The sequence below is a fragment of the Equus caballus genome, chromosome 7, assembly GCF_041296265.1.
Source record: "Equus caballus isolate H_3958 breed thoroughbred chromosome 7, TB-T2T, whole genome shotgun sequence".
Taxonomy (NCBI): domain Eukaryota; kingdom Metazoa; phylum Chordata; class Mammalia; order Perissodactyla; family Equidae; genus Equus; species Equus caballus.
In genome coordinates, this window is record NC_091690.1 from 1,845,382 (window position 1) to 1,867,814 (window position 22,433).

Sequence of the window (22,433 nt, forward strand, 5' to 3'; positions counted from 1 at the left end):
TGTCTGCTCTCATTACCTTATATTGGGGTAAACAGACTATAAACTAGTAAACTAGTACATTAAAAAATCTCGCTAAAGGGCAAGCGCTATGAACAAAGAATGGGGTGTTGTGATTGTGACTGGGGAGGTAGTTGGCTGGATGGTGAAGAAGGACCTCTCTTTCAGATGCGGACTTAGAGGAGGAAAAAAGCACTGGCGGTACAGAGAACAGCAAAAGTGAGGGACTAGGTAGGATTAAGCTTGGTGTGCTTAATAGACTGAGTGATGAGAAATTCCGTAGAATGACTGAGAAATGACTACTATTTCTGTTAAGTCTTTTCCCGAATTCATTTTTATCCTGTTTAAAACGCGTGCACTTTTAACGCCCTGGGTTATTTTAATTTCTCTTGCAGAAATAAACGAGGTGGGTGTTTCGGCCAGTTTAATCCAGTAAAATATTTTTTTCCAGGTGTCTTAGATGCAAAACTTTGTTTTAACTGACAACACTAGATATAGGTCCCAAACACCTGTTGTTTGCAGTCCTGGATCCGTTTACTGAAGCTTTCTCCGTGATACGCAATTGCTTACGTTTCTGGGGTTTTTTTTGTGTGTGTTTAATTTAACTGATTAACCGGATTCCGTTGACATATGTGACGCATCTCCTCTATTCATTAGATCCCGGAAGCTGGGCAGGATGCTAGGAATGCCATAATCTACAAAAAGCCAAAAAGCGCCCGAAAACTTGCAAAACTAGCCCAATGCACGATTATAAGGTAGAAAGGATGGAAGTACAAATTCATACGGGAGCTAGAAGCCCAGGCGGAGTACGGGCAGAATGAGCGGAAAATTATAGGAAGCTCTGAGGCGCCAGCGGGGGTGGGGGTGGTGTGTGGGGGTGGTGTGTGTGTGTCTGTGTGTGCGTGCGTGTGTGTGTTTTATGTTTCCATGGAAACGCCCCTCCTCGGCCTCCCAAAGGCTCCGCCCTCTTGCGGCCGAGAGCCAATGATGGGCAGGGCGTGTCCCGGCGCGTGCGCAGAGAGCGTTAGCGCCGAGCCGAGCCGCTTCCGGTTGTGGGTGGAGCCTGGGCGCGCATGCGCCCTGGCCTTCGGCGCACGCGCCCTCCCAGCGTTCAGTGGGCGAGTGGGCGAGTGGGCGAGCGGGCGGAGGGCAGCTCGGTGTGGACGGCGGCGGCCACTGAGAGGACTCAGGCGGTCGGTTGCGGACCAGGTGGAGGAAGGCGTCCCCCGGGGCACGACCGCCCGCCATGAAGCCCCCCGCAGGTACCGGCCGCCCCTTGGTGCGGTGCCCGCTCCCCAGACCCGGGCGCCCCGCACCCTCGTGCCTCTCGGGGGCGCGACCTGGGCCTAAGAGCGGAGCCCGGTGACCCTCGAGTGACCGGGGCCGGGGAGGTGGGGGGGGCATCGGCGAGCCCGGGATCCCGCCCCGTCGGTGGCGGAACGAGTGAATGAACCAGCTTTTCCAGCGCTTCATTCATTCAACAAACTCTGGGTATCTCCTGCTAAGGACGGGTCTGGCCCTGGGGTGGACTCTGGGGGAAACCGAAAGTTCTGGGCGGAGTTCTAGAGCCGGAGACAGACGTTCAGCGGGCAAAGAGGCCGGCGAGGGCTGTAGAGAGTGGTTGCTGCTAGGGCTGGTAGCGCTTCCTTAGAGAGGGCGGTCCTGGAGGGCTTCCCGGAAGAGGTGGCATTTCAGCGAAGCAGCTGTACTGCCAAGACCTAGGGCAGGAACGTCCCAGCTGGCGGGAACCGTGAGGGCAAAGGTGGCAGGGAGACAGGAAGACGGGTAACGGGTTTGGAGAGCACCCAGTCGTTTTGGCTAGAACACAGTTTGGGGTCCCTTTTATTTTAAGGGCAAAGGGGCGCTATAGAAGGGTTTTATTGGGGGGAGTGATGCGACCCGTGTCCTGATCTTTAGAAAACCGCCCGGGTTGTCGCCAGCTGCCTCCTGGAATTTTCTCTTGCCTGCCTGTCCTCCCCTGGTTCTTTTTCCATCTGGTTGCAAGGATGTTGACGATAATTGTGTTCATGACAATAATCATAATTAGGGTTATTCGGGCCTCAGGAAGGCAGGAATGTTGTCAGCCTTGTTTGCAGCAGGGCTGTCAGCTCAGAGACCTCGCACATAGGTTGCAACCTGTAAATATCCCAGAAGGAGTGCGTCTGCTTAAGGTTTTCAAATCCTAGCTCCTGCAGGAGGTTTTTGTGATAATTCCAGCTTGCGCTGATGCCCCATGTTTCCTGAGCATTCTTGCAGCCTTTCTTGACCATCAAATTTAATGGAGACCCACAGTCCTTTGTCTGTAGTTCTGAAACCCAAAATAATCTGTAAACGGAAAGATTTTGCAGCAAAGTCATTTGGCTGGAAAATCTGACCTGTATTGAGTTAAGAGTCTTTCTTTTTCCCGCTTAGTTTATATTAGGGTTCCTCGGCTGGGGTGATTGTGCCCCTGCCACCCCACTCCCCCAGGGAACGCTGCGTGATGTCTGGGGACACCTGTGGCTGTCACACTGGGAGAGTTCCTGGCATTGAGTGGAGGCCAGGGGATGCTGCTCAACCCCCCACAGCGCCCAGGATGGCCCCCCAGAGAGTGATCCAGCCCCAAACGTTGATAATGCTGTTGAAAAACTCTGCTCTAGAGACACCAAATGTAGGTCTGAGCCTGCAGCACCTCCAAAGACACCCCCCCCCACCCCGTGTTCACAAAAGGGGGGAGTCCAGGACCGCTGTGGCCCTGCTCACTCCTGCCGTGCCAGAAGGGGAGAGTGAGGCACAGGTGGGTGTTCCCTGGGGCAACCACTTCTCATTTTTCCACATTCTGCACCCAGCGCGGGGAACGCGAGGCCTCCATTCATTAACTCGGTGAGGAATTCAGGAGATCTCCAGGTGCTACAGGAATGCCGCCGGGGGCCCCTCTCAGAAAGGGAGGTAGCAAGGAAGACTGGCAGAGTGGGGACTCAGGGCAGAGGGGGCAACCTTTGGGAAGGCCCGGGAGACTTCTGGAAGAAAGGCAGTGTGACTGGGCACAGAAAAGTTGGCAAACCAGCCAGCCAAACCCGCCGTGTGGAGCGTTGTAGACCAGGGGTCAGCAAACCGGGTGGTTTAGGCTGGGCCGGCCATGCCCCGTCTCGGTCTCATTGGAGATCTCGTACCTCGGGGGCTGTACAAAAACAGGTTTGCTGACTGGTGGTGTGGACTCTGAGAGGGGTTTGGACTTCAGTTCTTAGTGTGGGGTGAGCCCTGGAAAGGGGACAGGAAGTCCCGCCCACCAGAGGTGCAGGCAGACAAAGGTGGATGTGAGGGCAGCACCCTGGCGCACTGCGGAGGAGCCAGGGTCAGACTGCGGCGCGAAGCCTGCCTCTGCCCTGCTGGCTGCGGGGTCCTGGCAAGAGCCCTGAGCTCTCCTCATCTCAGCATCCCCGTCTGGAAGATGGGGCCAGCCCGGGACGCAGAGTCCAGGGCCATCAGAGGGCTCAGCGAGGGCACGAAAGCAAGCAGCTTACCCTGCAGCCCACGAGGAAGCTGGGAAGGGCTGGCTGTTGGTAAGACCACCGCCTCACCCAGAAACTCCTGGGCCAGGGGTGTTTCAGAGTCAGGATTTCCCCAGCTTTAGGACGGTAACACAGTATGCGTGTCACGTGTCACATCCGAGGAGCTCGGGGGCAGCACCCTGTCATTACACAGTGACTGTTTCAGTGAAATGCACGTGTACACCAAATGTCACCCCGGCACTGCTGACACTGGGGCCGGGTCACTCTCTTGGGGACCGTCCTGGCACTGGGGGGTGTGGAGCAGCATCCCTGACCCCACCCACTCGAGGCAGTAGCTTCACTCCCCAGTTGTGACAACCACGAACGTCCCCTGGTGGGCAGAGTCGCCTTCTGCTCTAGAGGACCGCTCAGCCTGTTGTCCCCACCACGCCCGTGGGCCTCGCCTGTCTGCTCGGAGAAGTGGTGGTCCTCTCCTGTCCCTCCACCCCCAGTGACTGCCCCTAATTCCGGGCTCCAAGCAGACGTGCGGGGTGCGGGCTTCTGTCTCCTCCGTCCAGCCTGTGCGGGAGACGGCCTGGCCGCGGCGGCCGCGTGCTCCGTGGTGAACTACCTGCGATGGGACCTGAGCGCCCAGCAGATCGGGGAGCGCACGGCGGAGCTCATCGAGCAGACCAAGCGGGTGTACGACCAGGTGGGCGCGCAGGCGTTCGAGGACGTGTCCTACGAGAGCACGCTCAAGGCGCTGGCCGACGTGGAGGTGTCCTACACGGGTGAGTCCGCGCGAGGCTCCGGCGGGGAGCCAGGGGTGGCTCGGGCCGTGAGCTCCTGGACCTGCTCGTGGTGAGGCCCCTGCTCCCCGGGGCCGTGCTGGGTAAGGTGCTGACGGGGTACAGGCATGTGACAGGTGCTGGCTGGCAAGTCCCTGAAGGTCCTACGCCACTGCGCCACCTGGCACACTCAGTCCCCAAGGGCTGTGTCATCTGAGGGCCGAGACTGCACGTGTCTAACAGGACGCCTCCAGGAGCCAGCTCAGGTGTTGGCCCTGAAGCTGAATCCCTGCTCAGCCCTCCCGTGTCCCGGGGTTGTTTGCTCTCTGAGCGACTGAACTTGGCCCCTTCGTCCTGGGTTGTCATCCTTCCCTGCCTTAGGGTAACCTGATGCCGCCTGGTGTCCTCGTCACCACCTGGCTGGCTCCTTCACTCCTGCTCCTTTTTGAGCAGCGAGGTGCTCGGGAAACAGATACAAAGCCCGCTTCTCGGAGCCCCCTCTGTAGCGGCTGACAGTGTGGGGATGAAAGACCCAGAGTCTGGACCCCGAGCCCAGGAAACCCCTGCCCCTGGGTCTCTAGCAGAAGTTGTTTTTCGAGGCCGCATCAGGAATCGCTGAATTCCAGCTCGGGGTTCTCGCGTGTCCCTGAGGCCCCACCATGTCGGGTGTGCCGACCCCCAGCTGCGCTGCTCAGACACCAGACGGTTGCTGCTGCTGAGTGGCTTGGTGTGCTGTGGGCTGCGGGGCGAGGGCCACACGGGAAGCAGGTCGAGAGCCTGCAGGCCTGGCTTTGCCTCCCACCCCTCCGGCCTCGGGATGGGCCTCAGTCTCCCCATCTCGTCTCACGGGAGCCTCTGAGGATTGAGGAGTGCCAGTTCCCACTTACAGGCGCGGTCCCGCCAGGCATTACTTGGTCTCCACCCCCGCCCCTTCGGCCTTTTATTTCTGTCCCCACCCGGGAGGCTGAGTCATTTTAAAGAAACTAAAACTGAATCTTGGTACCCCCTTGGCCAGCCATTCAGTGCCTTTCCACGGCCCTCTCGCTGGAGGCCAGAGTCCTCGAGGTGGCTCTCAGAGCCCTGCTGTCTGTCCCCTCTCACCCCCCGCTGGGCCGTCGTGTCCGGCCTCGCGGCCTCCTTGCCCTTCTCATGCTCGCCCGTCTCCGGGCTTCAGATGCAGCCTGGAGTCCTTCCCTCCTGCTGGTCACAGACGAGCTCTTCCCCCGGGAGCCCCTTCCCGCGCCCCCGTTCCCTCTCCATACTGTTTAGCTGTTCGACTCGGTGCCGTCGCAGTGGCTTGTCAGCCCAGACACACAGAAGCTGTCCTGTCCTGGTCACTGTCGCCTCTCGGGCAGCCAGTGTCGGGCCGTCCTGCAGCCCTACGTGCTCCATGGGAGTCGGCCGGGCGGGCAGTCCTGTCGCCGCCTTTACAGAGATCCCTGTGGGGCAGCCAAGTGCACCCAGACCTGGGGATGTTTTCCCCGGCCAAGGACTGCAGAAGTGACCAAACTGTGGTTTAAATTCAGTTCTCCATGATGCAAAGTATATGTTTTTTTTTCAGCCACACTGTTGAGATTTAATACACACACCATATAATCTGCCCATTTAAAGCGTACCTTTTAGTGGTTTTTCGTATACTCACACTGTTGTCCAACTATCACCACCATCTAATTCCAGAACATTCCATCTCCCCCAAAGAAACCCCTGTCCCCGTCAGCAGTCACTCCCCAGCCCCTGACCCCCACGAGCCTGCTCTCTGCCTGTGGATCTGCCTGTTCTGGACGTTTCACGTCCATGGGGTCACACACCATGTGTCCTTCTGTGTCTGCTTCTCTTTCTGAGCGTCGTGTGTTCAAGGTCTGTCCATGTGCGGCTGTGTCAGGGCCTCGCTTCTTTTCATGGCTGCATCGTGCTCCAGCATGTGGATGGACATGTTGTGTGGATCCATGATCCATGATGGACGTTTGTGTTGTGTCCACTATTTGGTTCTTACAAACCACGCTGCTGTGATGTGCATGTGTGTCCTGGGTGGACGGATGTCATTTCTCTGGGCAGACATCAAGGAGTGGGGTTGTTGGGTCGTGTGGTCACTCTGTTCAAACTTATGCCCTCATAGCCACCACACCGCCTCTGTTCAATGACGTGTGGACGTGCTCTGTAAACTTTGACTTCGTTTATGAATTTAAAATATGGTCATCAGCAGCCGTGGCTCCTTTTCTAGAATCTCGTCCCTTTGGCCTCTCCTGGGCTTGTCATCCTTCTCTGTTACGGTCCTTCTTGCCTTGGAGTGTCATGATTGAGCCTGTTTCTCTCGGGCCTGTGCGGTCCCCGAGGACGTGGATACCAGCGCCCATCTCTTGACCCCGGGGCCCTGTGTGGGGAGTGTTCGCTGAGTGAATCGGGAAACCCGATGAGTTCCACGCCCAGGGAGTGAGGCAGGCGCTTGCCGGTGTCCATCGGGGCCCGTTTTCACCCCTGTCTCCCATTGTCTCCGGTTTCAGTCCAGAGGAATATCCTCGACTTCCCCCAGCACGTTTCCCCCTCCAAGGCCATCCGGACGGCCAGCACGGAGGCGGACAAGAGGCTGTCGGAGTTTGACGTGGAGATGAGCATGCGGCAGGACGTGTACCAGAGGATCGTCTGGCTGCAGGTGAGGGGGCGGTAAGGGCGCAGCGTCCGCTCAGCCCCTGGGGACGCGGCCCCGGCACGCTGGAGCTAGAGAACCTGGGGCACAGCGGTCTCCCCACGGGCACCCGCTGCTCAGAGCCTCTTCAGACCCATCACCCTGCTTCCTCGAGTGCCAGAGGCGGAAAGCCGAAGAGACTGGGTGGGTGGGGGGTGGCTGCACAGCGCTGCCAGTGGGTTAACGCTCCTGGGCTGTGCGCTGCAGAACGGCTAAGGTGTCAGTTTCACTTTGTGTCTGTCTCACCATAATGAAAAACCTAAGACAACGACAGAGGCAAATGCAGAGGCACGAGAGAAAGGTCTGGAACACCTGGGCCTCCTTCCTCCTTTGCCACGTCTGCCATGTCGTTTCACCTTTCCGGCCCCACTGGGCGTGACTTAGGGATGACGTCCTGTCTCCTGTGGGTGGTGAGGGGGGTCGACTGACACGCGCAGGGTGACCTGCCTCGGTCGACGCTCCTCGCGGCACACCGGCCCAGAACCTTTGCTGCTGACGTCGGAGGGACCGCAGAGGTGGACCAGAGGCCCTTCTCCTGTCGCTTCTTGCTCATTCTCTTAGAGCTTTCTGCTGCCATGTCTCCCTCAGGATCAGGAAAACGCACCGCGTGCCTTGGGGCGACACAGGCAGGTGGCCTGTGAAAGCACAAGCAGCGTTTTTCTTAGTTGAAATTTCTGAGACAATAGTAGCTTCACATGCCTTGTAAGAAATGATTCAGGAAGGTCCTGTCTACACTCTGCCCATGTCTCCCCAGTGTAACATTTTGCAAAACTAAAGTCGGTATCACAACCGGGACACTGACCTTGACACAGCACCCCGTTCCTGGGTGACCTCTCGCCTGTCCGAGGCCCTCTGGGCTGGTTCCAGTTTGGGGCTGTTCCCATAAGGGAGCCTCCGTGTGCAGGTTTTGTGTGGACCGAAGTCTTTGTTTCTCTTGGATAAACGCCCACGTGCGCTTGCTGAGTCGTGTGGCAGTGGCACATTTTGCTTTTTCGGAAACCGCCAATGTGCTCTCCAGAGCGGCCGCACCATTTCACATTCCCTCCCCTGACATCCGAGAGGTCCGTTTTCTCGCTGCCTTGCCAGCGTTTGGCAGCGTCACGGTATTTCGTGTGAACAGGACTTGGATTTTCTTCTTCTAGGAAAAAGTTCAGAAGGACTCGCTGCGGCCAGAGGCCTCGCGGTACCTGGAGCGCCTGATCAAGCTGGGCAGGAGGAACGGCCTGCACCTGCCTGCAGAGACTCAGGAGGTGAGGGCCCGGCTCTCTGGGGCGCGGGGGGCCCTCACGTTCCTGTGCCCGTCTGGGGGCCCCGCCTCGGGCCTGAACCCCGAGAAGGATGGTCCCTCTGCCCTCGCTTCTGCACGGTTGCACATCGCACTTCGTTCGGTCCTCCCCGTGGCTTTGGTGCGGAGGTGTTAAGGAAAAAGTCACTTCCCCGTGGGCCTGCTGTAGTCTCAGTGCCCTGCAACAACACGGCTTCCCTTCTCCTTTTTTTTTTAAACATTGGCACCTGAGCTAACAACTGTTGTCCATCTTTTTTTTTTCCTTTCTGCTTTTTCTCCCCAAATTCCCCCAGTACATAGTTGTATATTCTAGTTGTGGGTCCTTCTAGTTGTGGCATGTGGGGCGCCGCCTCAGCATGGCCTGATGAGCGGTGCCGTGTCCGCGCCCAGGATCCGAACCAGCAAAACCCTGGGCCGCCACAGCGGAGCTCGAGAACTTAACCACTTGGCCACTGGCGGGCCCCATGGCTTCCCTTCTGACCCCACACGTGTGGGGTTCCCACATAGGTGACTGTGACCTACGATTTAACTCAGTTCTGACACTGTCTACCCAGAGATGGCATCAGTCCCCCAGGTTAAGGGCTCAGTCCCATGAGACTGTGCTCATTTCAGATGCCAATCGAAAGTCCAGGTTGTCACCTGTGCTTCTGTCCAGTTGGCTGTAAATCGGGGTTCCCACGACCCCCTCAGGTTCAATTAATTTGCTAGAGCGGCTCGCAGGACTCAGGAAACCAGTTTACTTGCTAGATTACTGTTTAAAAGATGCAACTCAGAAACAGCCAGATGGCCCCTCGGCCTCCCCATGCCTCCGCCTGGCCCCCCATCCCCTGGTTGGGGTTTTCATGGCGGCCTCATAACGTTGGCATGACAGATTGGATGCAGCCTCCGGCCCTGCTCCCCTCCCAGAGCAGCTGACGTAGCCACTGTCCTCTAGGTGTGGCTGGTTGCCCCCACCAGTCCCCATTCTTCGGTGCTTTCCAGAAGTCCCTGCGTCTGCGTACACTCAGGCGTGGTTGACGGGCTCTTCAGGAGAACAAGGTGCTGCCTCGCCTTTGTCGCTCAGGAGCTACTTCAGTTTTTTCTTATCACTTAAGAAATTCTAAGGGTTTTAGTGCACCAGGAGTGGGGACAAAGACCCGACATACATTTCTTGTTGTAAGTCACAATGTCCCAGGTGGCATCCCCTGCGCGTCCTGGCCCCGGCGCTGGGAGGGCTGCGCCTGCCCGGTTCCTGCGGCTCGTAGGCGGGGTCTGCGTTCCCCGCGCTCAGGCAGGTTTCCTGTCTCTAGCGATTGGCACCCCTGGGAAGGAGGGGCTGTCCCTCCAGGTCAGCAAGGCCGAGGCGTCAAAGCCTCAGGACCTGGGCCCCCACCCAGTTAGAATCCGGTCCATTTTCCACTGCCTCTAAAATCCAGCTTGACCCTGAAAGGACAGAAATTCAGTTTCAGTTCACGCCGCCGCGAACCAGTCTCAGGCCTTTGTGTTTGCGTCTGGCAGCCTCTGTTTCTGTCCCCGTCCCCCCTCCTCTTGCTCGTCCCCCCACCGCCGCCTCCTCTCACGGCTCTTCTCTCCTTCAGAAAATCAAGAGCATCAAGAAGAAGCTGAGCCTCCTGTGCATCGACTTTAATAAGAACCTGAACGAGGACACGACCTTCCTGCCCTTCACGCGGGACGAGCTGGGTAGGAGGCACTTCTGGGACCCATGGGGGCCTCCGCCTCCTCCCGCGGGCTTCTGAGGTTGAGGATGGTGGGAGGCCCATGCGTTTGGATCTAATACCACCCCCCTCAGTGGTTTGGAACCTGAGCTTCTAGATCCTTCCTTGGGGAGGGCCGTGGTCTGCCTACCGAGATTCCTCCTGGCCAGGAAGCACCCAGGGCAGCGGCAGGAGCCCACCGGTCTCAGCCTCTCCGGGTTAGCCGGGGGTGCCCTCTGAGAGCCAGGCCCCGCCCACCCGCCGCTCTCTGTGATGCTCATCTTCTTAGTCTTACAAAGTGAAGGGGACTGACAGGGTCCTGTTCTGACCTGCTGTGTGTGGGAATTGTGAGGGGGTGGGGCCTGGCCCTCCTTTCTAGTTTCCACTCTCTTCTCTCCCTCTCTTCCCCAAATGCTTTATTTCAAATGTTTCACGCCCGTAGGAAATTGGTGATGATAGCACAACGGAGAACCCGTGTGCCTCACTTAGACTGGGCCCTGGCCACTGCTCCTGCCCTCCTCTGTGTGGATCCCCGTGTAGGTGTGGCTTCTGAACCCTCCAGAAGTTGTCTGTAGGCCTCACGACACATCACCGAGAATGGGGACGTCCTCCCATGTCACCTCCTGCGGTTCACGCTCGGGAGACCGAGCAGCAGACAGCAGTGTTGCGAATGCAGGTGTCCCTGCCCAGCCGTCCCGACCACGCTCCCTGGACTCTTTCCTCAACCGGGTCCAGCCGGGGAGCACTCATGCCGTCCAGTCTTCGTGTCCCTTCAGGCTCTTTCCTGTCAAACGGTTCCTCAGCCTTTCGAAAATGTGTTTCCATCTTTCCTGGCATTGACAGTTGTGAAAACGCCGGGCCAGCTGTGGTGCCGCAGCCTCAGGGCTCTGCCAGGGGACTCAGGTGACCCTGGGTCTTCTGACCCATCCTGCCCACTGCGGTGGAGTGTAAGGTTACATGAGAGTGGAGCCTGTATTCCAGCAGCGTCTGCCCCCACCCGACGTGGCCCGTGACGCAGGGACCTCGTTGCCCGAGGCCTCCACGGGGGGCCTTGATCACAGACGTGCCCACAGACACAATTTTTCTCAACAAGTGCTTATGGGCCACTTGCCACCAAACTCCGCTGCCCTTTGTTCTCATTCAGTCCCACCCTGTGGCTCCTGACATTTAAGGACAGTGTTTCCTGGGCAAGGACAGTGACATTTAGGGCTGTGTTTCCTGGGCAAAGGGGGCCCGGGGCCTCTGGAATGAGCAGACAGGCCCTCTCACCCACCTATTTGCACAGTCTGGGGGGCCCTGCTGTCTCAGGCTGGCCTCAGACGCTGTCCCTTGGGGGCGGGGTTGGTGGCCAGGCCAGGACGTGTCCGGCCTGCCTGGCAGGGTCTGGCCCTGTCGCAGGTCCAGCTGAGCAAGAGCGTGGCGTTTGTTTATTTTCTCCCGATTGCGAAAGGGATTCTTGGTGTTATGTTACCGAAATGCGGAGGCTGTTTCTCTGTCCCCTTTTCTCTTTTCCTGAGTCTGCACCACTTGCTGAACCTAACCCTCCACCGTGCGTGCCCACTGTAGCGTTGCCACTTTCCCTTCGTGGTCAGTGATTTTTCCAGCGGTGCTCTGAGGCCGCTGCTCGTCACGTTTTGCCCACTAGCCGAGGCGTCCCTGCATGATGCTCTAAGGACAGCGTCCTCCCTGCGCGTCCTCTCTCCTGAGGTCAGGACATCCCCTCCGCCTGCTCACCGATGATCTGTGTCTGTATCGGTGGGCTTGCGGATCCTAGCTTGTTCCCTGAGGTAGAGTCCGTGCTGTCATCCTGTGTTTTAATGCTCAGATTGTCCCAGTGTGACCTCGAGGAGTCCCTTCAGGCTTGACGTGTCAGTTATCCTTTGAGCACCCTCTTTTTGACACAGGATGCCCCGGGCTCATTTCGTCCTTTGCCCACCTGGGCCCGGGCCTGATGCTTAGAAACTAAGATCTGGATGCTGGTGTGCTCGCTGCTGCTGGTGGCTGGTGTTTCTTGGCGTCTCCGCAGACAGGAAATAGATACGGTCCACGCAGGCGCACGCACGCACACGCCCTGAGCGCACGTTGATGCTGTCAGTTCCAGCACGGTACCCCCGGCTTGTCTGGTGTCACCCTGTCCGCGTTTTCACCGCTGTCTCCAGCAGGGAGAAAGCCATTGAGAGGGTATTTGGGGCTCTCACGATCCTAGGAGGGCAGGGGCCCTGTTCCGGCGCGAGGGCAGCTCTCTGGCCTGTTTCGTGCTGCCTGTTGGGCCCTGGGTCCACCGACACCAGCTCGATGTCCTCAGCTGGGCTTGGCGCAGTTCACTCGCCCGGCAGACGTTTGTCGGGCCTGCGCAAGTGCCGGAGCCCAGCCAGGAAGGACAGAAGCTTTGCCTGCCGTGGGGCCCGCCCCGAGCCGCAGCCTCGCAGGGATCCTCAAGGCTCCGTCGCCTCCCACGCCCCCAGGGCTGAGCCCGGCCGCTCAGGACCTCCCCAGTGGTGCCCCGTCCATCACTGCACCCTAGCCCAGCTCATCCCTGCTCACTGTACTGGGGGGAGGGTCCCGGGCCAGCTGGCCTCTGGGGGGCCATGGGCCAGGGCGCAGCCAGGGCGTGAGGTGTGGCCGTGGCGTCTCCTAAGCTGTGAGGCGGGAGCCCCTGAAGGAGGCAGTGTCCCTGGATCTCTGTCTCAGCAGGATGGTGCCGGTGCAGGAGACCAGGCGGGAGCTGTCACAGCACTGTGGGCCCGGGGACGGGGCGGAGACGCTGCCCGGGGGGGACACATGGGACACGGCGGGTTCTGTCTCCCATTGGTGCCACTTACAGAGAATGGCCACAGGAGGAGGCTGCGGCCCCTGAAAGCCCGCATCAGGCCGGGTGTGGCCTTGCCTTCCCGGGGGAGTCCTCATGGGGCGGCAGCGCGATTCCAAGGGGGCGCGTCCTCGACGTCTTCCCTCTGGGGCGGAGCAGGAAAGGCGCGGGCTGGAGTCACAGAGCTCCGAGGGGAGGCCGGCCTGGTGCTGCTGCCCCCACTGACTGCTGCGCCGGCCTCCCGAAGGAGCAGGCCTGCTCCCCTGCCACGTCTGTGCACCGTCCCAGCAGCTCGGTGGTCCTTCACAGCCCCCAACGGTGTCCCCACAGGAGGGCTCCCCGAGGACTTTTTGAACTCGCTGGAAAAGGCCGGGGGTGAGAAGCTGAAGGTCACCCTCAAGTACCCGCATTACTTCCCACTCCTGAAGAAGTGCCACGTGCCCGAGACCCGGAGGAAGGTGGAGGCGGCCTTCAACTGTCGCTGCAAGGAGGTGAGAGGCAGCGCCGGGGCACGCCTGCCCCTTCACCGACCTGTCCTGGGTGGCCGGTGCCACTGGGCCCGCAGAGCGTCACCCGTGTCAGCCAGGCCAGCTGTTGTGACGGGCAGAGGCCCCCTCAGCGAGCTTGGTCTGCCCTGTGGAGGTTTCCATATGGGTCTGGCTCTGTCCCCGGCCGCAACAGTGTCTGAGGCCTCTTTCCTGAGCTCGTCCTGCTCTGGTGGGCACTTGCTCTGTGTACATCACGATGCCCTCTTCCTCAGCTGTCCCCGTGCGCCTTCACTTGAGAGCGCCCTCTCTTCGGTGGCGCTGCCCGGACTCGAGCCTGGGTTTGCACAAGTGCCCTTTGCTGCTCTGCGTCTCGTGCCGTGCCCCGGGCCTCCAGCTCAGCCCTGGGCGTGGCCTCTGTGCCCAGGCGTCCGTTCCCATATGGCGCTTGTGCTCGTGTCCACACCCCGATATGTGGCCCTGTGGCCTCTGTCCGCGCTTCTCCCATGGAGCATCTCGAACAGGTGGGGCCGTGGGAGGGTGCCCTTCCCCTCCCTGTGGATGCGCCTGGTGCTCGTGTGGCCGGCAACGACGAGCCACCAGCGGGAGGTCTGAGCTGTTCCCTTGTGGGGCGGCAGGAAAAACCTGAGGTCTGGCTCTCTGCACTTTCTTGGGCTGATGACAGACCACGTTGGTCTGAAGGTAACGTGGGGGCTCCCCCACCGCAGAATTTGAGATGTGGCCCTGGAGAAGGCAGCGCCCACAGGTGCCCTCCTGTGGAGGTGGGTGGCTCAGTGATGAGGCGGCAGCAGTTCGGGTCCCGCTGGACGTCAGCAGTGAAGTGATACTGAAGAGGCCCCGAGGTGGCAGATGCAGGCTGATCAGGACTGGGGGGTGGTTGGCATCACCTCATCCTCCCATCCTGGCCCCCAGACCCGACCGAGGCAGAGCGCGGGGCAGATGGAGTTCTGGGTCCCAGGGTCCTGGCGTGTGGACCGGCGCTGTGGAGACAGCCCTGCTGGCCGCCAGCCCGAGCCCCCTCCTATGTGCGGGTCTCTGCTCACCTTCTCACTTGTAACTTGGTTTCCTGCGGATGGATCGGGCCGGCGGGAGTTCTGTTCCATTCTGCCCTGGCCTCTGTTTCTCCTTGTAAATGAATCAGAGGTGTTTCGTTTTGTGTTGGTCCCATGAGCTTGGTTGGCTGGGTCGACCCCTCAAGTGCTGGCAGAGACGCGACCAAGCCCTTGTACCCCAGGCCAGTCCCTGTGCAGTGGGGAGCGCGCAAGTTCACAGCGCCCCCAGGGCCTCTCCCAGAGCACCAGGCCTCGCATTGCCTCCACTCACAGCCTTAGAGCCGTTCATGGTTCCGGAAGGGACCTGAGGGCTTTTGAAGACTACGTGTTACGACAGGACCAAGTGCCTAGAAATCCAGGCCAACAGGAAGGGGAAGGGAGGCCAGACGCAGCTGGCTGAGTCCGCATGTTCTCAGATGTGCCCACCAGGGGGCCCGGGCAGCCCCTGCAGCTGCTGAGCCCCACAGAGTGGGGAGGCTGGCCCGGGAGCCCTCGGTGGGGAGGCAGCGGCGCCCGGCGCCCACAGAGCTGGTCGTTTGTCGTTCCAGGAGAACTGCGCGATCCTCAGGGAGCTGGTGGCCCTGCGGGCGCAGAAGTCCAGCCTGCTGGGATTCAGCACGCACGCCGACTACGTGCTGGAGATGAACATGGCGAAGACCAGCCAGGTGGTGGCCACTTTCTTAGGTAACCCCTGGCCTCCCCCAGCCTCCCGCCCCGCGTTCCGGGAGTGGGGTTCGGGGCTGTCCTTGACCGCAACATGATGCTGCCTCTGAGGCCCTTGAGGTGGGAGCCTAGCTGCCTCCCCTGACCCTTTTCTTTGGTCTTGAGGGACCCTAATCTGACAGCTGAGTTGGGGCCCTGGCGTGGGGCCCTGGCTTGAGGCCCTGGATACGTGTCCCCCCGTCCAGCTGTTCCCTGCTCCTTGTGATGCCTGAGAAAGCCAAGGCCTGTGGGCCGGAACCCCGGGCGTGTCGGGGGTGGCTGGGGTGGGGGAGCTGGGCGGCGTGGGGAGCCCGGCGCAGGGAGGTAGCCGCGCCTCTCCCCCCCCCCAGATGAGCTGGCCCAGAAGCTGAAGCCCCTCGGGGAGCAGGAGCGGGCGGTGATCCTGGAGCTGAAGAAGGCCGAGTGCGAGCAGCGCGGCCTGGAGTTTGACGGGCAGATCAACGCCTGGGACATGCGCTACTACATGAACCAGGTGGAGGAGACGCGCTACAGCGTGGACCAGAACCTGCTCAAGGAGTACTTCCCCATGCAGGTGGTCACGCGGGGGCTGCTGGGCATCTACCAGGAGCTGCTGGGCCTGACCTTTGACCTGGAGGAGAGCGCCACCGTGTGGCACGAGGACGTGAAGCTGTACTCCGTGAGGGACGTGGGCTCCGGGCAGGTCATCGGCAAGTTCTACCTGGATCTCTACCCGCGGTGGGTGCGAGCGGGCAGGGCCGGGGTGAGGGGCGGCGGGGGCACCGTTCGGGGAGGTGGGTGGGCCAGGTGGCAGGAGCCCTGCCCCTGGGCTCTCGCTCCTCTGCTGAGAAGGAAGTTAAGCCGCTCAGTGTGTCCACTTGCCCCAGTGGGCAGACAGGTTGCCCGAGGGACACAGAGTCAGCGAGTGGCAGCATCGGGGACCGTTCTGGGGCCAGGCTGTGGGCGGAGCAGCCCCCCAGCGGAGCCTGACCCTGCCTCCTCTGCAGGGAAGGCAAGTACGGGCATGCAGCCTGCTTCGGCCTGCAGCCCGGCTGCCTGCGGGAGGACGGGAGCCGCCAGATCGCCATCGCGGCCATGGTGGCCAACTTCACCAAGCCCACCCCTGACGCCCCCTCGCTGCTGCAGCACGACGAGGTGGAGACCTACTTCCACGAGTTCGGGCACGTGATGCACCAGCTCTGCTCTCAGGTGGGTGCAGGGGCCAGAGGCAGGTCCCCCCTGTCGGATCTTCCATCTGACGTCACCACAGATGGGGTGACACCCTTTTGTATCAGTTTCCATCACAAAGTCCCACAGCCACGGTGGGCCCACCCATGTGACTTGGTTTCCGTCTCTTTAATGACCCAGTCCCCAGATGTTGTCACCTTCTGAGGTCCTGGGGTCACAGCTTCAGCACGGGAATGTGCGGGGGGCGCATCTGAGCCCGTGGCAGCGCTCAGAGCTGCTGGGAGGATTAGGGAAAATGGTGCACGTGTGTGACTTGCTTGGGACAGTGCTTGGCGCCTCAGGCCCCATCCCGTCAGCTGACATGAAGAAGTGTGGCTGGAACGGTCCAGCGAAAGCTGGCAATGAAAACCGGAGAAGGCTCCGGATCCGGTGAGCTCCCCCGGGCCCCGCGAGGAGGTCGGGGTGCTGGGCTCTTGCTGGAAGCACGGAGGCTCAGAGAGTTGAAGTGATTGCCCCAAATGGGCCCTCAGCGGCAAGCACAGGGCTCACCCTGGGTTTTCTGGGCCCCCAGCCTGGTGTCCGTGCCCCAGGACCCCAGCTGTCCAAGTGCATTCGCTCTCTGCCTCTCACGTAGTCAGTGCTTTCTCCTGAGCAGGAGTGTTCTTAGGGGCTGAACCGGAGTGTGTGGGAACGGGGCGCTCCGTGATTTTTAGTCAGTTCTCCAAATTGTGCATCACCGCTGTCCAGTTTTGGAATGTTTTCATTCACCACCCCTCCCTCTACCCTCCCTGCCCCACTCCCAGCCCCTGGCCCCCACGAGCCCGCTATCTGTGGATCTGGCTGTTCTGGACATTTCCCATCAACGGGGTCACACGCCGTGTGTCCTTCTGTGTCTGCTTCTCTCCCTGAGCGTCGTGTGTGCAGGTCCGTCCACGTGTGGCTGTGTCAGGGCCTCGCTCCTCTTCACGGCTGCATAATATTCCAGCGTGTGGATGGACTACTTATCTTTAGATAAGCAGAAGATTTGACTTTGGTGAAGTTCAGTCTATTAAGCTTTTTTCTTTCAGTTTGCCTTTTTTTGTTTTTTGGGTTTTTTTTTGAGGAAGATTAGCCCTGAGCTAACATGTGCTGCCAATCCTCCTCTTTTTGCTGAGGAAGACTGGCCCTGAGCTCACATCCATGCCCATCTTCCTCTATTTTATACGTGGGACGCCCACCACAGCATGGCTTGACAAGCGGTGCCATGTCCGCACCCGGGATCCAACTGGCGAACCCCGGGCCGCAGAAGTGGAACATGCGCACTTAACCGCTGTGCCACTGGGCCGGCCTATCAGTTTGCCCTTTTTTATGTTCTGTTGAAGAAATCGTTTGCTCACCCCAAGCACTAAGACTTTCTCCTTATTGTTTTTTCTAGAAGTTTTATAGGGTTAGCTCTTTGCGTTGGCCTGTTGTCCATTGTGAGTTGATGTTGCCTGTGATGTCTGTGGTGTGAGGGTCACCCGCTCACCCGCCAGCAGTCCCCACGGCAAAGCCACCGTCTCTGCAGCACCCGGGGCGTGTGCGTCCCCTCTTGCTATTTCCTGTCTCTCTCTGCACACTCCACTCATGGATGATTTCTCATATCTGGAACATTCTTCTTCCAGCGACCCTCACAGCTCCCTCAGCTCCTTCAGGTCCTTCCTGACACACACGTCTGACTCCCGTTCTTCATGGCAGTTCTGTTCCCTAAAGCTTGCGTGAATGCGGAGCCCCTGTTCCTGGGGGGCGCAGGGCTAGGTTCCTGTGGGTGTCAGGCCACGACATTGTCATCAGCCGATCAGTACGTCATCTTGTGTCACGTGTGATTCTGTTTGAAGACGCCTCACTTAACACGCGCTGTTGGTTCATTAACACGGACTCTGGGCCAGCAGCCCGTGGCTCACCCCCATCCAAGCTCATGTCACACCCGCTTCCTCCTGGGGCACATCTCAGCCTTCACACCGGGAATGCCGGGCAGCACTTGAGCACGACATTTGGGGGCTATTTGAAACAGCAAAGTCGTCCGCAAAAATGCAAAGAATGGGGCACTCAGCAGATCCTGCAAAGGAGACTTGTCACAGTCAGAGCTCAACTCCCAAGGCGGCGCATCGAATGACCTGGCAGGCTCTGCAGGGGTCGAGTCGGGGTTGCAAATAAAGTTCAGCGTGTCACAGGTTCACAAATACGGAATCCAAGGAGGGCCCCCGCGTCCTCTCCCGCTTTCCCTGCCTCCCTCCGGCCCTTGAAGGAACCTGCCCAGGACCCCTCGGCGGCTTGTGTGACCAATCAGCCGCCAGACCCGGGTTCTAGCTGGACTGGGTCTGGCGCTGTGTTTTTCCGGAAAAATCTCAGCCACTCAAAAGTGGAGAGAACACAGTGTACCGTCCAGATTCGGTGTTTCCAGGCCTCTGCCGTTTGGGTGCAGGGCCTGTTGAGAGCGTTGGCCTCGTGGATGGGAGAGCGGGACGTGGGTGACCAGCAGGACAGGCTGCTCTCCGCCTCCCTGTGTGCTGGGCTGCTCCGGGAGCCTCGACTGTCCCCATCGGGAGCCTCGACTGTCCCCATCGGCAGCCAGGCTTCCAGGTCGGGGGGAGGCAGCCCAGCATGTGACCCGCCTGCCCAGCTGCGCTCAGGAGGGCGCCCAGGGAAGGCCAGGCGGAGGGCGCGGGCCGGCGGGGTCGGGGCCCTCCTGCAGCCCTGCCCCGTCCCCGCAGGCGGAGTTCGCCATGTTCAGCGGCACGCACGTGGAGCGCGACTTCGTGGAAGCGCCTTCGCAGATGCTGGAGAACTGGGTGTGGGAGAAGGAGCCGCTGCTCAGGATGTCCCAGCACTACCGGACGGGCAGCGCCATCCCCCCGGAGCTGCTCGAGAAGCTCATCAAGTCCCGGCAGGCCAACACAGGTGTGCGCCGCACCCCGCCGGGGGCCCTCTGCTCGGGGACCGCCCTCCCGCCCAGTCCCCGTTCTCCAGACCCCGAGGCCCGGGAAGGGAGGGGCGTCCCTGGTCCTCCTGTGGCACCCAGCCAGGCCCGCATGTGCCCTCGGGGGTTTCTGCCCCGCCTGGGCCACAGCGGCCAGGGCGGGCACAGAGCCAACCCCCCGTCTCCTTCCTCCCGCCCAGGCCTCTTCAACTTGCGCCAGATCGTCCTGGCCAAGGTGGACCAGGCCCTGCACACGCAGACGGCTGCAGACCCAGCCGAGGAGTACGCCCGCCTCTGCCAGGAGATCCTTGGGGTCCCAGCCACGCCAGGTAGCCGCTCGAGAGCCATGCCCTGCTTAGAGTTCGGGGTCTCGGCCATCCTGGGTCAGAAGGATCTGATAACGGGTCAGGGGGGTCGGGCCAGTCTGGGCTTCGGCTGAGGCCTGGAGGGAAGCAGGTGGCCTCTGGCCTCGTTTCTGCTCTGCATCCCTGGGCGTGTGCTGCCGCCGGGAGAGTGGGGGCAGCTGTCGGCACCCGAGGGTCCGTCCTTACCCACCCACTCGCCTTCTGCTCGCACTGCGGGCCGCTGCCATCGTCTCCGCACCCTCACTCCTCCCGCGGGCACCCTCCTGCACGTTGCTCTCTAGAAAGCCTGGAAGGCGCGTAGCAGACAGGTGCTTTCGTGCCCTGGAGATAATGAGTAGATAAGGTCTGGGTGCATGTCCTTCCGAGCGTGCGTGCGTGCGTGCATATGTATACACACGTCGGCTCAAACGCTTGACCCACGAACACATGGGTGAAGATAATTGGGATTTTAATGGAGGTGGTGGTGTGTTGATTTACTATCTCATAAGCAGTCAAAAGGTGCTTTAGCCCGCGCATGCTCTCCGTTGCGTGGACGAGCCTTGACTTGCCCTGTGCCCTCCCAGTGTCGAGCCTCGGCGCATGGCAGCTGACATCGTTAAATGCTTTGGTGTGAACCCTTTCGAGCTTCGGCAGATAGTGGGCAGATTCACTTCTCTCCTTCCGCCAATTGCCTGGCCCTGCTTTCCAGACATGTCAGGCCCCCCTCTTCCAGGCGGGGGGTCTCCTACAGGCTGCCTTGAGGGCCCCTCTCCAGGGAAGGGGTGCTGAGGGGGCTGGGGGTCCCGACGGGGCTGCAGTGAGAGCCTCCCCGGTCTGTCCCAGGGACCAACATGCCCGCGACCTTCGGCCACCTGGCGGGCGGCTACGACGCGCAGTACTACGGCTACCTGTGGAGCGAGGTGTACTCCATGGACATGTTCCACACGCGCTTCAAGCAGGAGGGTGTCCTGAACGGCAAGGTGAGGGACCCCCGCCTGATGGGAGGGGCCAGCGTGCGGAGCAGGTGGGTGACCTGTGAGCGTGCTCCCTGAGGCCCAGGACCAAACAGCCGTCCTTGGCCTCGGGCCTGAGTGTGCGCCCAGGCAGAAGGGGCACCTGCCCGTCTTCTTGGGGTGCCGGAGCCGGGCCGCCCTCCGCTCCACCGGGGACCCTCCTGGGCCCGAGGCTCAGCCTGGGGCTTCGACCTCTGTGCAGGTGAAGGCCCCCGGGAAGTTTCTGGAGGATGGGGCTCCTGCACACAGGTAGTCGTGCACAGTTATGTGCACACGCGTTCATGCCTGCTGGGAGACCCCTGTGCTTGGTGTCTGCACGCACGAGCCCTCCTGGTGTTGATGCAGGCACCTGCGGGCCTGCCTGGAGCGGGGAGGGGATGCGCAAGGACCGGTATGGAGGGGCTTGAAGACCCGCGCCCAGCCCCGCCCCTATGCCCCTCGGCAGGTCGGCATGGACTACAGAAGCTGCATCCTCAGACCCGGCGGCTCTCAGGACGCCAGCGCCATGTTGAAGCTCTTCCTGGGCCGCGACCCCAAGCAGGACGCCTTCCTCCTGAGCAAAGGGCTGCAGGTGGAGGGCAGCGAGCCCCCGGCCTGCTGACACATGGGCGTCCTGCCGGCCCTGGACTAGGGGACTCGGCCCCGCCAGGCTCCCGCCGGGACACAGGGCAGCCGGGCGAGGAGCGGGCTGCTGGCTCTGCCTGTTCGTTCCCACGTGTGGTCTCTGCAGCCCCGCTCAGTGGCCGGCCTGGGCCAGAACGACCTTGTCCTCCAGGCGGCTGCGGGCTCCCGGGCCCGCTCAGGGCCTGCCCCAGGCGGCGCCAATGCAGCCCCTACCTGGGGAGTTCTCCTGGTCAAGGGACGGCACCTCTTTCAAATGCAGGCATTAAAAAAGAAAGAAAGAAAAGATGGGCTCCTGGCCTGTGTCTCACACCCATTCTCCTGCACAGAATAGCGGACATTGGTTGTCACACTTGCGATCCAGTTGTTTGGTTTCTGTTAAGCCCTAAACTTGGCAGTCAGCCCTCCTGCTGGGAACGCTGGGCAGTTGAAGGCTGCTCTCTGTGCGCTGGAACATTCTGGACTGTGACACACTTGGGTCGCTGGGAGACAGCTGAGCTGTCGGAGCGACTGCAGCCAGGGGCCGTGGGCTGTGGGGCTGGGGTGCTGGGATCGCTCACCCAGAGGGGTCTGTTTCCTGCCAGCCTCCCACCTAGCACGTGTCTGGGGACATCCCCCGCCTGCCCCCAGTGCCGCGCTGACCCATGTGGGGCAGGCCCAGCTCCTCCGAGAAGCCTGCACACCAGCGACCAGGACGCGACAGCCGCCTGCCCTCGGCCCGGATGTGAGTCACCGGGCAGGCCGCCTCCTGGCTCCGGGCCGGAGGCTCTGGGAGGGCTTTGACAGGGGCTGGTTTCTGATTAATGAACACAGCTGTTGGAGCCTGGCCGTGACCTTTCTTGTCCACGTGACCCTGAAGACCAGAGGCAGACGTGGCCTGTCCTCCCGCTCAGGGCTCGGCTCCCTCTGGCCGTGAGGCTGTTGGCAGCGTGGCAAAGTCTGGGCTGCGGGAGGGCGGCCTCCCAGGGCCTCTGGCGAGTCTGCAGAAAGACCTTGGTGGTATTTTTTGGTCCTTCACTTGAGCAGGCGGGTGGCTGTCCCCCTGGCTCGTTTGGTCCAGACCGCCCGGTGTCTTCTTCCCTGGCCTTTGAGCTCCTCCGGAGCCTGCCTCCTGCCCCTGCGTCCTCCCCTCGCGTCCTTCGTCCCTGCAAAGGGTCAGTGGAGTGAGGGACCAGACAGCGCCCTGACCCATCTCCCCCAGGCTCAGGTGACTGGCCGCACCTCCCTGGGGACAATCTGTCTGCCCCTGACCATCCATCCTCACCAGCCCTGGGCCAGTCCAGCTGTGGAGCCTCATGGGGGCTTGCTCAGCTTCCTGCACCCACTTCTGTACCTTTTAAACTGGGGCAGGGGGGTGAGTGTTG

General features: G+C 60.8%; 1 protein-coding gene across 1 annotated transcript; it reads left to right on the forward strand.

Moving 5' to 3' along the window:
• The first annotated feature begins 1,009 nt into the window (after positions 1-1,009).
• THOP1 (thimet oligopeptidase 1) lies at positions 1,010-21,355 on the forward strand. Its single transcript, XM_001493535.6, has 13 exons — positions 1,010-1,259; positions 4,046-4,258; positions 6,757-6,905; positions 8,081-8,188; positions 9,801-9,903; positions 13,057-13,217; positions 14,833-14,968; positions 15,337-15,703; positions 15,973-16,174; positions 18,886-19,072; positions 19,292-19,420; positions 20,279-20,415; positions 20,894-21,355. The coding sequence occupies exons 1-13, from the start codon at positions 1,244-1,246 to the stop codon at positions 21,047-21,049; spliced, it is 2,064 nt and encodes a 687-aa protein (XP_001493585.4). The 5' UTR covers positions 1,010-1,243; the 3' UTR covers positions 21,050-21,355.
• The last annotated feature ends 1,078 nt before the right edge of the window (positions 21,356-22,433 follow it).